This window comes from Erinaceus europaeus, unplaced genomic scaffold, assembly GCF_950295315.1.
Source record: "Erinaceus europaeus unplaced genomic scaffold, mEriEur2.1 scaffold_473, whole genome shotgun sequence".
Taxonomy (NCBI): domain Eukaryota; kingdom Metazoa; phylum Chordata; class Mammalia; order Eulipotyphla; family Erinaceidae; genus Erinaceus; species Erinaceus europaeus.
Genome location: NW_026647238.1, coordinates 38636 through 55462, shown reverse-complemented (window position 1 = coordinate 55462; position 16827 = coordinate 38636). Strand labels below are relative to the sequence as shown.

Genomic DNA, 16827 nt, shown 5'->3' with positions numbered 1-16827 from the left:
TGGAAACGTTCCGTGGAAAGGCTTGTGATCCTACCAAGTCCATGGCTTCCTTTCAACTACCTATAGCGCTTCTGGTGGAGGAGCGGATTCATCAAAGGATCAAATCAAGTAACCGGGTTTAGGCAGCCACGTGGAGAGCTAGTTTTGACATGGTCACACTGGAGTGGTGACTTGGCATCAGAGCTCAGGCCAGTATTCACAAGTGAGGCAACGGACTCAATCTCTCCGACCTTTGGGTGGCACTGCGTACCTTGCCAGTGGGCAGTATATTCAATTAAGTGTTTTTTATGGTTTCTGTATCGCAGAATATACCCCCTAAATTCTTAGTAGCTTTTCCGCACCCATATTGCAATAGTAGACGGTTTATCTGCAGGGTCCATCTAGAGTCAGTGAAGCTTTGCTATTCCCACATGTAATATTGAGTAGTTAGTTGTTCTATGCATAAGGAAAAAGAGAACATTAGCACGGATTTCCTACCACCCACTTATATTCTAGTATCTCCAGAGGAATTTTAACCACATTTTTTCAGCAATAAAATATTAGGGAATAGGTCAAGTAATGGTTGGACATTGAAAACTAGTATCCCCCCCCCCCCCACGCCAGGAAGACATGCAAATTGTCTATTGTACTTATAAGTTGGTAAAGTTTAACTCAGGGAATTAGGAGTATGAAATGCTCTGTTCTTGACTATTCAAGAAGACTATTGACTGTTCTTGACCTTTTATATTTTAAAGTAGGAAAAATGTCTCATGCCTCAGAATTAACCCACAATTTTGTTGTCTCTGTTATCTTTGGAGTTCAATTAGAAGTAATGAGATAGCATATTTGAAAATATTACATAAATTTTAATATTATACAAAGCTTGCTACATAATATTTTCCTAGTCAATCACATAAGACTTTAACTTTTCATATCTAGATATCTTCCTTTTAAATTGTGTACAAATGTCTGAATGAACATTCACAAGTACTAGTTCTGAAATTAATTTAGAGTTGGCAATGGAGATATGCATGAGTACTTATAGCAGCATCATTTTCAGTAAAGTTAGTTTCAGCTTGTTCTAGGATAGAACATACTTGTATATTAAGAAATCAAGAAGTATTACTTTGCTTTGTGCTACATTTAAATTTTTACTGAAAACTATGTGTGATAATTTAAGATCAACCACTGCATCTTTATTTTTCGCTGTTTGGCATTAGGTAGTGAGAACACATTACCAACTGTTTGTGTTGGAGTTCAGTTTGATAGAACTTCTTCCTTTTAAATGTTTTATAAGTTCATATTAAAAAGAAGAAGTTGAAGCTGGTCCACAGATAACACACTGACACTGTCTGGATTGGCTGAAATTATACCCCTAAAATCTATACAGTCTTACAAACCAGTGTTACCCCTAAAAACAAAACAAAATTAAAATATCACATGCATTTCAAAGCCAACTCACAAAGTATTTTCAGTGGGGTTTTATTAGGACTTTTGAAACCCCCCTTTTACAAAACGAATTGATCATACTATTATGTAGTACTGAACTACAGTGTTAATTATGATGCCTGCTATTTTAAGAGAAAAATGTTGTCAAATTTTGATAACATAACTAGTGATTTGTCACTATGAATGAGTAAGTAGGAATTTCTTACTTGTCAGCAGAACTACTACTGTATATGTATAAATACATGTATGTTGTTTTGTGGTGCATTACTTCTTTGGTATGATGTATAATTTTCTGTTTAAAATGTATATTGAATCTTGAGTATACACCTATGCAAAAAATGCTTTCAGTGCAGCTGGTACACTCATATCCTACCTGAAATGAGAAATCAGTAAGGGATGGCAAGATCCTTCATGTCTTACATTCACAGAAGAGAAAAATATTTGCCAAGACAGAATACAACCAGAATCACAAGTAAAATATTCTACAGGATCCATTTAACAAAGATGTTAACTTCAATGCCTTGGATTGTGCTAAATATGATCTCCTGATAAATAAGTGTTTACTTAAAGGCATAGTGCAATTAATTGTAACTATTTCCATTCAAAGTTTTGTTCAATGGAAACAATCCAAGGAGCAGAATAATGTGTTAATATCAATAATATAAAACTGATGTGTATCTTTATTTATTTTGGTGGGACCAGGACCTCCCACATGCATGTTCTCCACTGTTGGCCACATTTTCCATTTTTTCATGTGAGTGGGAGAGATAGATAGATAGATAGATAGATAAGCAGTAGCTTTTTTTTTTTTTTTTTTAAACCGGAGCACTGGTCAGCTCTGGTTTATGGTGGTGCAGAGGATTAAACCTGAGACTTTGGAGCCTCAGGCAAGAAAGTCTTTGTATAACCATTATGCTATCTTTTTTTTAAAAATATTTTTTTAATATTTATTTTTATTTATTTATTCCCTTTTGTTGCCCTTGTTGTTTTATTGTTGTAGTTATTATTGTTGTCATTGTTGTTGGATAGGACAGAGAGAAATGGAGAGGGGAGGGGGAAGACAGAGAGAGGGAGAGAAAGATAAGACACCTGCAGACCTGTTTCACCGCTTGTGAAGCGACACCCCTGCAGGTGGGGAGCCAGGGCTTGAACCAGGATCCTTATGCGGGTCCTTGTGCTTAGCGCCACCTGCGCTTAACCTGCTGCGCTACAGCCCGACTCCCACCATTATGCTATCTACCTCAGCCAAGCAATAGCTTTTAAACTTGCTTTTTGTTTCAAAAGTATCTTTCATGTGGTGCTATTGTTCACTTGCGTTGCATGCTTGGCAAGGAAGGGATCTTATCTGTTGAACTGTCTGACCAGCCCTGATGTGAACACACATGTTATCTTTTAAAAGGTTCTGAGAAAAACTGCACAACTAAGCATGTCATAGAAGTCATTCTGCCTTGTAAAGCATATCTGCAGTTCCTTGTCAGTAAAGCAATCTCCCACATATCTAAAAATGTCAGCTTATATAGTTTAACCTCTTCTATAAGTTTAATGATTATGATAATAATTATAATAAGCTGTAGTTATTAAAAAGCTGGTATTGATAGGTCAATTATTAGAGAGGCGAAGGTTAGAAACATCTTTACCCTAGAAATGGTGAGTCTGTGCCCATAATCTTGAAGGCTTATATCTAAAAATGTAAAGGTTAACTTCTGTGTATTTCACATTTTCGTTCAAGTGCACTTGATGTTTTTAAACATGGAAATCTAAAACCTGACATCTAGTCCACCAAGTAGTAAATTATACCTTACGTTTCCTTGCATCCTACATGAGCTCTATAAAATAATTTATTTTTGTAAACAGCTAACGAACATATTTCATAACAGATAGACTTATGGTATTAGATGAGAGAAGGGGAGAGAGAGAGAGAGAGAGAGAGGGAGAGAGAGAGAGAGCGCCATACATGTGCTTTGCCAGAATCCAGCTGGGAGCTTACAGCATTACAAGGTCTGTGCTCTAGTAGCTGAGCTATTTCCCTGGCTATTATAAAAGGATTACTATTAGCTATGCAAAAGCATATAACTGTAACTTTCATTAGTGAGGCCATTTAAAATACTAATGGTATAGAGTTCTAAATTTCACAGGGAGTAACTGATGATGTGAATTTGCTGCAAATCAGAACTGCATGTTAAAAAAAGAATGCAAACCAAAATACCAAACTCCAATTACAGAATTCATCTAACAGCTGTTACACAAGGACTGTTTCCACTGATAGTAGAAGGGAGTTGCCTATATAATAAACACAGCTTTAGATTTGTGACTTAGCTGCTTTTAACTGTGTTTTTTTTTTCCTTGAGATTAAAAAAAAAAAATTAAGATAGGATATCAAGAAAGAAATGAAAATATTGAAAGGGTTTTGCCACAACTTTGGCTTTTGATTCTAAATCTGTAAATCTATACTGTTTTTACCAGGAAATAGTCCATTAACAATGAATTGTTTTTACTTTAAGTCATGATTGTTGTCATAGATATCTTTCACCCACTAGCACTATCAACAGTATCCCTGCTACCACTATGCCACATGCTACACTTTGCTTGATTCTACTGATTAGAGGTTGAAGTATGGTTGGTTTTTTATGTAACAAAAATGCCAGTGATAATGTTGATTGAAGTTTCTTCACAATATCATCTCTGCACCCCACCCCCAACTATTAGGAACATGTCTCATTGTTGGAGTGTATTTGACTACTGTAATTTTGGGATTTAGCACTTCAGCTTTGCTCAGTATGTTACTGTCAGCGTTCCATTTAATCATCACAAAATCATTATATATTAGATAATCTTATTTCAGTAGTCAAGGTAAGTAAGGCCACTGTGTCCTAGAAAAAGAATCTTTTCCAAGGGCGTATAGCTTAACAAGTGATAGAATCCACAACATGTCCAGATCACCTGATACTTCAAGGTCTTCTTATTCTCAGACAAAACCTCATTCTATTATGTCTTTGTGCCTTTGCTGATAGTGAAATTGCAATCTTGAGAGTCACAATCATATAGATGCAAGAGAATTGGACAGACTCTCTCTATCAACTAAACACTGAGTAAAATGAGAAGGTAAAGGAGATATGTACTTGGAGAGAACATTTTTTTCTATAAAAGTCAAAAAGAATTTTTTTATATTAAATGATATTACTTTAAAAAGAACAGGCATAGGTGATTATCAAAACAAAGTCATACCTACTTACCTGTAATACCTGTCACCATGTTCATAGTTCTTTTTTTAACATGTAGAAAGGGACGCATCTATGATTTGTCACCTAAAGTTTAAATCAGATTACATGTGTTACTTAGATGAATGTTGACTGTATTCATAAAACTGGCCTTTTAATTTCATTTCAGAGATGGTGAACTATGTTTGAGTCGATCACTTGTTAATAGTTCTGATAAAATTGTCCGAAAAGCTGGCTCTTCAATTTTCCAGCACTCTGTAGAAGGTTGGAGAATCAATTCTTCTTTGGTCTTGGAAATAAGGTGAGTTTCCTTCATAAGGCAACGTTTTCACACTTATTATTGAAGCAGTTGAATTTGGTATATTTACATCGAATGGTTGATTATAATTTTAAGTATAAATAATACAAGTGTACACCAAGTCTATTCATTGAAAGATGTGAAATCATACAACTGAAATACAGTCTAGAATTTAAGGGTGAATATGTAAATTTTTAATATATTGTCATATGAAAAATTTTCAACAGACTACTGAGATTTAACAATCTCTACTTGATTTCTCATGATTGACATACATTTTGAGAATTTCTGATTTTTTTTTCATTAAATCTTGTGATACTGCATTTTCTCCTATTATATTTAAATAGCTTTTCACGTATTTTCTGTGGACTATAAATAAAACTGACTTACAGTATGTGTGGCTATTTCTATACGAACTATGATAAAAGTCTCAGTAAGTGATTTGAGAGGTGGTTTAGGGAGACTTGCATGTGTGGGACAAAGATTGATTCTTGGCATTGTATATGAGGAGTGGTGATCTGGTATCTTTCTGTCTCTCTGTCTCATTCTCTCTCATAAAAATGAATAAGACAGTCTTAAAAAAAAACCTCAACAATAATATCCTCCATATATAAAAGTCATAAAATAAGCTGTCTTCCAATACTAGTTGATTCTTTGCAAAATTTTGGTATTTTAGCTAAAACCATGCTCTTGAAGTCAAACTCAGTGCTTACATATGTGCATTATATCTTTTATTCTTTTGTTATGATTCTGTGACTGCCGGTTAAGGCGAGGCTGAACCTTTCTAATTGTGCACAAAGCAAATATATCACTTTTCTCATGCTTGTTGGTATGTACAGATCAATCTTTTAGCAAATCAGGATTTTTTAATGTTTTTTTTTAATATTTATTTTATTTATTTATTCCCTTTTGCTGCCCTTGTTGTTTTATTGTTGTAGTTATTATTGTTGTTGTCGTCGTTGATGGATAGGACAGAGAGAAATGGAGAGAGGAAGGGAAGACAGAGAGGAGGAGAGAAAGATAGACACCTGTAGGCCTGCTTCACTGCCTGTGAAGCGACTCCCCTGCAGGTGGGGATCTGGGGTTCGAACCGGGATCCTTATGCCGGTCCTTGTGCTTTGCGCCACGTGCGCTTAACCTGCTGCGCTACAGCCCGACTCCCACAAATCAGGATTTTTAAATTAAAATCAATCACTATTTACAGAATAAAATCATTGAGTTTGCCTAGGATTGGAAAAATTCTAATTATTTTGGTTTTTCATATTAACATAGAAATTTTGTAGAGAAGGTCAGTGCTTCTGATTAGCTGCTGATCTATTTGAGTTTCTATCTACTCACTTCTAGAGTCATATCTACACATAACACACATTATAAACAACTTGAAAGAAAAATTGGCTATACTCATATTTAGAATATTCACTATCAGTTCATAGAACCCATTGCAACAAAGACATTTAGTGTATGATTGAAATATGTTTGAAAGAATATTTGGAACTTAAAAAGAGATGGATGTCACGTAGATTTCTTATTAGTGATTTAACAGGGATTTACAAAATTATAAGATAATACAGGGTATAATTAAACATCATTCCAACCACCAGAGCTCTGTGCCCCATCTCCTACCATTGGAAATTGCTATTGTCCTCCCAAGGTCATAAGTAAGGGTTGAATATATATGTATATATATACCTTTTATTCACTTTTATGACCTTACCTTCACTTCCTTTCTAGGCCACACTTAACACCTATTCCTACTTCTGGATGTCCTTCTTTTTTTCTCTTCCCTCACAGATAAGAGAGACAGTGCTTGTCTTCCTATGGTGTTTCCCAGAGTCTCTTCCTTCTAAGGAATGGGGTAAAAATAAAGATTCCTGGTCGCAAACATTTGGAGTCCTGGTAGATTTGGGTTCTAGAGCCTTCTTACCATCTTTCTCTAACATTTTCTCTTTTGTAGAGTATGGACCAAAATTTGTTTGGGCATGTAGAAGGAAGGAGTTCTGACTTCTGAACCGCTTCTCTACTGGACAGAGATAGTTATGGCTAGTATATCCATACCCTATCTGTCTGTTAAGTTTACATAGTGTATGTGGGGCGGGGCTCTCGAGAGGTGAGGTTTTGGGGGTAAGTTGGCTATGTTACCTGCCTAGGTAGGTCAGGATGGACTTAATACATGAGAAATTTAAAAATTAAATATTTAATTGTTAAGAATGCCTTGAGAGGCTGTCAGATTCAGTGTTGTTGTTGTTTTTTTCAAGAAAGTGTCTAATTACACAGACTATACAAGCCAGATAAAGAAAATTAATGAACAAGTTAAGTAAATAAGTACAATTTCATGACTTAGTTAATATAAATCTCCCAAGTTAATTAATATTTTTGATAAAGCAAAGTCTGATAAGTAAATAAAGTAATTTGAAATAATTATTTTTTTCCATAATTTCTATTAATTTACTTGTTTATTAAGTAAGGAGAGAGAAAGAGAGATAGGAACACCAGAGCATACCTTTGGCATAAGCAGTGCTGGAATTGAACTTGGGATCTCATGCCTACAAGTCTGGTGCTTTACCTATGGCAAACTTTCCAGGTCACAGGCAATACTTTAATTAATACGTTTTCTCATACATATCATCTCTATCTATATGTTATGTAGCATGTGTATAAATCTACAGATAAACGTTCTGCTCATTTTACAAACATTTCTAAATATTTATTTTTATGAAAAAGTGAGAGATGGAGAGAGGAGCAAGAGGCCATAGTACAGTTTTACCTTGGCATATGTGAGTGTTTGGGATCCAAGTAAGAGTCTTATGTATGCAAGTGTTACAGTCTATCTATGAAGCTACTTCCCCTAGCCATTGGTTTTCATTATTTTCAAGACAGTCAAATGAAGGCAAGTAAATCTAAAACTACCCAATATATAGTTCATAGGACGGTTGGTGATACATGGATACAATTGAGGGTGACATCTTTCCGTTGTAACAACTAAACAATATGAAATATGAGCACTCTTTTGATATGAGTATTGACAGAAGAGGAAGTCAACAGTGAAACAAGAAGCATCTGTTGACTAAAACAAAGGTGTTACTTTCTTACTAGGAGATAATCACTTGTGAAACAATTACTATAATGCATGAAAGATAGAAAGTGCCTGTAGCAGTAATGACTAGTGATTAGTAATCTGACCTCTATCATAGAAATTTTAGGATATAGAATTAACTAATTGTTGGCTTAGGTTTTTTTTTTTTCATAAGCCATATTGGAAAGTGGTCATTAAAATAGTTTGGATTATTGTATTCCTGTTTCTACCTTACAAATCTATAGTGCTTTTGAAGAAGTTATTACTCCAGTTTAAAAGTATGTTTATGCACATTTTATAAGTGCTCTCAAAATGCTTTGAAGTTTTTGAAACATCCCAACTACTCACTTTTGATTTTACGTGATTAAGCTGTGCTCAGGAATATTTTTATCATTAAAAGTGATATCACTATATGCTAAGGAAAAATAGGCAGACAGATGTTGGATGACTTCACTCATAGCTGGAACTTACTAAACAAAGAAAGGAAAAAATACACAGACTGTGGCCTATTTCAGCAGAGCCAAGGACTCTAAAGGGGCGGGATCTGTTAGGATGGAGGGGGCTCAGTGCAAGGTGGTAAAGGAGGACTTCAACTGGTGCTTCCTATAACAGGAAGATAAGAAACTATACTCATGGGACAACTGTCTTGCAAATCATTATTTCCCCCAATAAAGTTATTTGAGAACAAAATCTCACTAAATTTATAATGCATATGTGTATCCTTAGAAAATTACTTATTTAGAGGGCCAGGTGGTAGTGCTTCTGGTTAAGTGCACATACTATACAGTGAGAAGGACCTGGGTTGAAGCCCCTGGCTCTCACCTGCAGGAGGAAAGCTTCATGAGTGGTGAAGTAAAGCTGCAGGTGTTTCTCTGTTTCTGACACTCTCTCTTCTTCTTCTCTCACTCAATTTCTCCTTGTCTCTATCCAATAGTACTTTACAAAAGGAAAGTTATTTATTTTCACCATGTGTTAATAGACCTTGTCAATAACAAGTGATTAGATTCCGTGATTTTTTTTTTTTTTGGTCTGGGGTCAAAAGTTTACAAAAACAAGGTGCCTAATATGTATAACCTTATTTGTTGCTCAACTTGTCTTGAATACCAACTGTAAGATTAGTCTCCTGGATTTTTCTGAAACAGTCAACGTCATTTAGTTTATATTTTAGTTGCCATAGCACGTATGCTCTTGTTGACAAGAAACCCACAGAGAAGAAAGAGTGGCACCTGGTGATAGGTTAGCTATATTTAACACTTAACTTGCGAAAACAGTGTTCAGTAAATTAATTCGCCTATATTCAGCAGCTGCTCTTTGAAGTGATGAGTGATGTTGAAAGATAAGTTCTAGTCGAAAAGTTTCTGTATCGAATCTATTCTTGTCAGTTCAACGGTCTAAAACAACCTTTCAGTTAAGCAAACATTTTCTAACAAACTGTTTCTTGTGACTAAGATTTTTAGTCTTTAATGAAAGTGAAATATATTTTTAGGTTCTTTCAGTTATATTTATCATAAAGCTCTTTTCTTTTCTTTTTTTTCTTTTTTTTAATTTTTTTTTTTATTTAAGAAAGGATTAATTAACAAAACCATAAGGTAGGAGGGGTACAACTCCACACAATTCCCACCACCCAATCTCCATAACCCACCCCCTCCCCTGATAGCTTTCCCATTCTCTATCCCTCTGGGAACATGTACCCAGGGTCATTGAGGGTTGCAGAAGGTAGAAAGTCTGGCTTCTGTAATTGCTTCCCCACTGAACATGGGCGTTGACTGGTCGGTCCATACTCCCAGTCTGCCTCTCTCTTTCCCTAGTAGGGTGTGTCTCTGGGGAAGCTGAGCTCCAGGACACATTGGTGGGGTCTTCAATCCAGGGAAGCCTGGCCAGCATCCTGGTGGCATCTGGAACCTGGTGATTGAAAAGAAAGTTTAACATACGAAGCCAAACAAATTGTTGAGCAATCATGGATCCAAAGCTTGGAATAGTGGAGAGGAAGTGTTAGGGAGGTACTCACTGCAAACTCTAGTGTACTTCTGCTTTCAGGTATATATTTTGCAGTAGTTTATGGATACGTGTGAACATAAGCTCTCTCTCACAAAGACTGGTGTATATCTAGGTTATGGGACTTTGTTAGAAAGTGAACCACCTGAGATGAAATTAGAGTGTACTATAAAAGGAAAGGTCTCACCCGAGTAATGAAGCTGAAGGGTTGTCATTCTACACGTGAAGTCTCTGGACACAGTCTGAGGTGAAGCATGTTGAGGTGGCAATTTTTGCGTTGGTTAGGTTGTGATCGGCGGATGCAATATTATTTAGTATGGATTGGGAGACGCATACGGGAAAGTGGGCCCTATGCAAGGGTTCCTTTTACATTGCTGGTGGGAATGTAAATTGGTACAGCCTCTGTGGAGAGCAGTCTGGAAAACTCTCAGAAGGTTAGACATGGACCTTCCATATGATCCAGTAATTCCTCTTCTGGGGTTATACCCCAAGGACTCCATAACACCCAACCAAAAAGAGGTGTGTACTCCTATGTTCATAGCAGCACAATTCATAATAGCTAAAACCTGGAAACAACCCAGATGCCCAACAACAGATGAGTGGATGAGAAAGCTGTGGTATATATACACAATGGAATACTATGCAGCTATCAAGAACAATGAACCCACCTTCTCTGACCCATCTTGGACAGAGCTAGAAGGAAATAAAGCTCTTTTCTGAATTTAGTTCTTTACTGATCTAAATGAGATTTCTAAAGCAATGCTATGCTGATAAAAAGACCATTAAAGTTTTATAGGAGACTTTTGTTAGTTTGCTATTATTCTTTTTTAAAGTTAAGTTACAAACAGAAAATACTAATCCCTTTAAAAATCTAGTAGTAAACTGAAACATATTAAGGAAAAGTTGCACTGGTAAAACCTGCATATTAAATATCAGCCTTTAAAAAAAAATTATTTAGAGCCCAGAAGTTAAAATGTGTTTTATTTTCCCTGTTTCTGAAGTAATTTCACTTTCATCTATATCAATTATTTACTGAGCAAAAGCACATATATTCTCTTTGGTGACATAGAGTTACTTCAGCTTAATGTAAGTAAGGAATATTTCCAGTTTCCAATGTCATTTTGTTAGTTATCTTTAAACACTAGTTTCCCTCTATATTTTTATGTCATAGATCTAAACTCTGAACTAGGCTTAGCAAAACCCACTGAACATTTAATAGCTCATACTACTTATAATCTAACAAAGCTTAAAAACCAACAAAGAAGGAAAAAAATAGCCTAACCTTTCCTTACAGTTTTTTTTAAGCATTTAAGCTCACAATATTATTCACTCATAGTAATTAGTTTCAGCCTTTTTTGCTTCTTATACCATAAGCCTATGTGGATGCATTCTGTGTGAGTGTTGTTCGCTATTAGAGAGTGGGTACACCGAAATCATTTTAGCTTTTCTCTCTTTCCCCAACTTTAGTTTTAAAGCCTGCAGGCGACTGGGAATTAACATATTTGAATAAGAACATATGTGTAAGGAACTGGGGTCAGCCTCTGCTACCCACCTGCAAAGGGGAAGCTTCATAAGTGGTCATATAGGTCTGCAACTCTCTATCTTTATCTGTGTGTAACTTTCCCCTTCCCCACAACTTCTCTCTGTCCTGTCAAACAAAACTAGAAAGAAAAAAAAGGAAAAGATGGCCACCAGGAATGGTGGATTCACAGGGAGCCCCCAGCAATAAACCTGGCCCCAAATAAAATAATTTTTAAAAAATACACTAAGGAAACTGGTGGTGCTTAATTTTGCCTACAAAAATTCTATTTTCAGTTTTTACTGATTTGCAAAACTGGTGTTGTCTGTTTTGGGAAACATTTCTTATTTTTTACTATTGCCATTAAAAAAAAAACCTACTGTTGCTATATATGTAACACAGCATTGACAGAACACATGTGACGGTGTTATCTCTTAAGTATTATTGTATTTCATGTGTTAGACAATACATTATATGTCAAAACTTTGCTGACCTCTTATAGCCTAGTTTTTAACATCTGTCTTCCTTAGCAATTAATTAGTTGTCATATTGGGAATCTAAAGACATGTTTCAAAATATTTTTGCTGCCAGTTTTCTATAATGTAGTAAAGGTTTTGCTGTGGGAAAGTCCCTCTGTACTCAGCCAACAAGCATGTAAGTGTTCTTTTTTTTTTTTTCATGAGTAAAGGGGTTTTCCCTTTTTGAATTTCCAAGCTAGCATCTTCATACAAATCTGAACCTCCAATCTAATCTTTAAGCTTACAAACATGTTGCCGCTTGTGAGTGATATCTTGAAATATCTATTAAAAAAGCCTTTAAATGATTATTGTCAAAGGTAAATGATAATACCATCTAATATGAGAATTTGACCATATCCGCACAAGAAATGAATTTTCCTGTTGTTGAAATACAGGTGTCAAGCATTGCCTTTTTTTTTTTCTCTCTCTAAGTGATAATTTTGAAGAATGTACTGGAGTTCATATGGATTCCTGCTTTTGATGCTATTTGTTAAATTTTGTAAAGATGCATATGTGCTGGGCTTGGATAGTGTGCCTGCTTTGTCAATTGGGTTCTTGGCTAGCACTGACCACACTGAAAAAAGCTGTGTGGTGCTTTTCTCTATGTCTAAGAAAGTTGATCTGGAGTGGTGAAGCCCAGTGATGACCTGCCCAACCCCCACCCTGCACACACACAAATCATGTGTACTTAAATAATGAGAGACTTCTTAATTCTCAATTCATGTGCTAGTTTCTACGTTTATTGGGTATTAGGTGATCTTTACTTCATTATGATGAACTACTTATGGTATCTTAGAGTATTCACATGGAACGTCTTTGTTTATACAGGGTTATCTAAACAATATCTGTGCTTTATTATGCACCTGAAAATAGATGTGAAATTTGTAGAGTAAAATGTGTAACTTTTCTAAGTAGATCACTTGAACCTCTTGGAAGCAAACCGGAATGGTACATTTGAGCTAGTTCTTTTCTGTTCTGTTCTTTCTTTCTCTCTTTTTTGTTAGTCATCATTCTAGTTTATATGTGTGATTTGTAGAATTACTCTTGTTGTGTGATGACAGAAGTAGGTCAGATTTTCTGTTCAGTAATAAGATTTATGATTGTGTTAGAGTTTTAACAATCATACCAGTAGAGGAAAAGTGTGGATGTCATGTCTTAAATGTTATAATGTTAGCACTCTGTAAATACAAGCTTGTAATAAGATCATCTCTGTAAATAATATCTAACTTTCAATTCATAGGTCTTTCACAGATTGTTTCTAGATGACATATGTTCAGTAGCTTTAGGATCAAGTGAGTGTGTATTTAGTTAGATGAGATTCACAATTGTTTTAATATCCTTTTCTCATGAACTTACTAGTCTGCTGTTTCTGACTAGTTAGTTCTGGGTATAAATAATACTGCCCAAAGATTTCTTGAGTACAAGTATTTAGCCTTCTGACACTCCTGTCATCATTCTGTCTATACCCTTCTTCCCTCAATTTAAGAGCAACTATTTTTAAGTCATTTGTATTAGAGTTAGATGGGAAGGAAGCATCTCTTGTTGAAGAGATACCTCAGATTTACAGCTGGATCTTTCATCAGTTGCGGTACTAGAAGCATTTGTGAGGTTCCAATTGCTAGACTGTCTAGTAGTTTACATTACAGGCCAATGTCAGAAGCAGTATTTTCCATCTCATCTCTCAACATCACTATTTGATGCCTGAATTTTTCCTTCCCAATGGTTTGCTAAAAGACTTACCTTCCCCCCCAAATATAATGCATATAATATAAACATAATATATAGTATATGAGTATATGTCATATGCAATATACATATAAATATATATTTTAGGGGGGAGGGTGATCCCCTGGCTCTCTACCTGCGGGGGGGGGGAGGTCACTTCATAAGCTGTGAAGCAGGTCTGCAGGTTTTTTTCTCCCCTTGCTTCCCCTACTCTATCAATTTCTCTGTCCTGTCCAATAAAAATGGGAAAAAAAATGGCCACCAGGAGCAGTGGATTCGTAGTGCAGGAACCCAGCCCCAGTGATAACCTTGGATGTAATAGTAATAGTAGTAATAGTAATAGTAATAAATAGTAATAGTAAAATAGTAATAAGAATAATATAAGGTACCATAAAAGAAATCTTAATACACTGGATCAAATAGGTTGGGAATTTTTTTGTTAGTTTTGCTTTATTTTGTCATAGGCGGTCATGTATGTGGTACCCATGTCTTATTTAAGAAAATGAGCTTACACATTTAAACACAGCTGTGCTTGGGTCTGAGTTAACAAAGGAATAATTCAAAACAAGTTGTCTCTATTTACTTTATGCAAACCACATTAGATAAAATCGATACTATCAAAATTAATGAATGTCATAATGGAAATTTGATTTTGCTTAATAAATACATTTTTATGTAAGTTGATAGTTGGAAGCTCTTTTTAACTCCAACAGCTCTTTTTAACTCCAACTCCAACAGATCTGATAGATGTTATATCATGGAGAATTATGGAGAAACCATTATGTACATGTGTCACCATGCACAAAGATCCAAGTTAAAGCCCCCACTCCATCCCTGCAGAGAAGACCCTTTATGAGTGGTGAGGCAGGGCTGAATGTGTCTATCTTGAACTTTCTCTTTAATTTTTTTTATTTTAAAATTTTTATTTATTATTGGATAGAGACGTAGAAATTGACAGGGGAAGAGAAAGGAGAAAGACAGAGAGATATGTGCACCTCTACTTCACCACTTGTGAAGTTTTCCACCTGTAGGTAAGGAGTCAGGGGCTTCAACCCAGGTCCTTGCACACTGTTAAGTGTGTGTGTGCTTAACCAGGTATGCCACCTCATGGCCCCCAGGTACCTTATCTTCTCCCTTCCCCCCTACCTTGCTCTCAATTTCTCTCTGTCCTGTCAGATAAAAATACAGTAGGAAGAAAAAGAAATCAAAGAGAGAAACCATATGCAAGTAATTTTTATTTTGTTTCAAAGAATTCTAAAGTATATTTCCTCAAATATTCACTTAATGTCTTAATCTTGTTTTAATCACTAATGACAATATAAGACAACTAAGTGGTTTACTCATTTACATTTTCTCATATGTTATTTTGTAAATGACATGACCAGTTATTGTCATTAATGGAGATCTTTACTTATGTTTCATATATAGGAAGAACATTCTTCGTTTCCTAGATGCAGAACGAGATGTTTCCGTAGTGAAAAGCAGCTTTAAGCCTGGTGATATTATTCACTATGTACTGGACAGGCGCCGAACGCTAAATATTTCTCAAGATCTGCATAGCCTCCTACCTGAAGTTTCTCCTATGAAAAATCGCAGGTTTAAGACCTGTGCAGTTGTTGGAAATTCTGGAATTCTGCTAGATAGTGAATGTGGAAAAGAGATCGATAGTCACAATTTCGTCATAAGGTAAGCTGACTGTTTCTAAAGATTTCATTTTTTTTCAAAGACATTTTATGTATGAGAAGAAAATTGATGGAAATAGCTAAATCTACTATGAATACAAAGGATTATTAAAAGCTCAAACTTCCATTTATCTGTGAAATATAAACTTTAATTTATTGTACCATTGACAGAGGTGATGTTATAGCAATAAGAAAGAAAACAATTTTATTTTGTTCAGATGTCAGCTTTGTTAAGTTTAATATACTGAAAATTCTTGTCAACATATTTCTTTTTATTACTTCAATTTACAGTCCTTATAGTTATTAATTCATAATTACTTATATTGACAAAGGCACTAATTTGTTAATCATATTCATAATGTCCTTTATTGCTAACGAATTACGTCAGTTTTCTTATTCATAAAGACCATAACTATTACAATATACTAATGTCACAGATGTCAATGTTATTTTTGATTGACAATTATTAGAAGATACTTAAAACAAGTCAGCAAGTTAAATTGCCTTCATTATTCTTTATATATGTTATATGTACATATTAGTATAATTCAGCTCTGAGTTTTGTCATATAGTTAAGGATACTTGTTTTTCATTGAAGAGAAAAAAGTATTTGTTGACTTATGTGTCATTGAAGAGAAAAAATATCTGGTGACTCATGTGTTTGGCTAACTTAACTAACAGAAAAAAGAATGTTTAAATGGAATCATGGTGACATTTATACAGTAACAACATTTTATTCTGAGCTAACATATTTGAGCAGATTTTTGTTTTCTTTTCGCCTTTAGAAAAGCCTACTGAATGAAAGTGTATTCAAACATATAGTGTCATACAACGGTAGATAGGAAATTGTGCTGTTTTACCATTGATAAATAACCCAAAATCCTTAACAGTATATAGGAATACAGTCTATGAAAGCATAGATTTTGAAGAAAATCTACTTGGAGTTGTCTTAGAAACAAATGAAAACTAAGTGTTAGTCATAAACATGAAACAATTTTTCTTATTCACGGTAGCTATAAATATTACAATATAATACTATCAGGTGAGTGAAATTTGTAACAAAAATGTAACTACCAATATCTTTATTCTTCTCAATTGGGTTAAGGACAGAAAATGATTTGACTTCAGTTGAGGCTTTAAAAGTTTGAATTCTAATATTGATTAAAAGTGAGGAAAGCCCTATCAACCAGTAGATGTGCAAATGAAATTGTATTTCATGAGGAAGTGAAAATACTTGTTGTGGGAAAGAATATGGAAGTGGAAATATTGACCTGTGTAGAGTATGGTTTTTACAGAAAAGTCAGCCTTTTGGAATTTCATACAGGACTAAAATTAGAGAGCAGGTGAAATAAAAATATTGAGGTTTTATGT

General features: G+C 35.0%; 1 protein-coding gene across 2 annotated transcripts in view; it reads left to right on the top strand.

Annotated features, from left to right (window-relative positions):
• Positions 1 to 16827, top strand: part of ST8SIA4 (ST8 alpha-N-acetyl-neuraminide alpha-2,8-sialyltransferase 4) — a 39416-nt gene that overhangs the window by 2659 nt on the left and 19930 nt on the right. Inside the window, exons 2-3 of one of the 2 annotated variants that reach the window (XM_060183848.1) lie at positions 4816 to 4947; positions 15203 to 15460. In XM_060183848.1, coding sequence (XP_060039831.1) covers positions 4816 to 4947; positions 15203 to 15460 — 390 coding nt within the window. Of the gene's footprint in view, positions 1 to 4815; positions 4948 to 15202; positions 15465 to 16827 lie in introns of those variants that run through there. The other variant, XM_060183849.1, reaches the window with a different exon arrangement.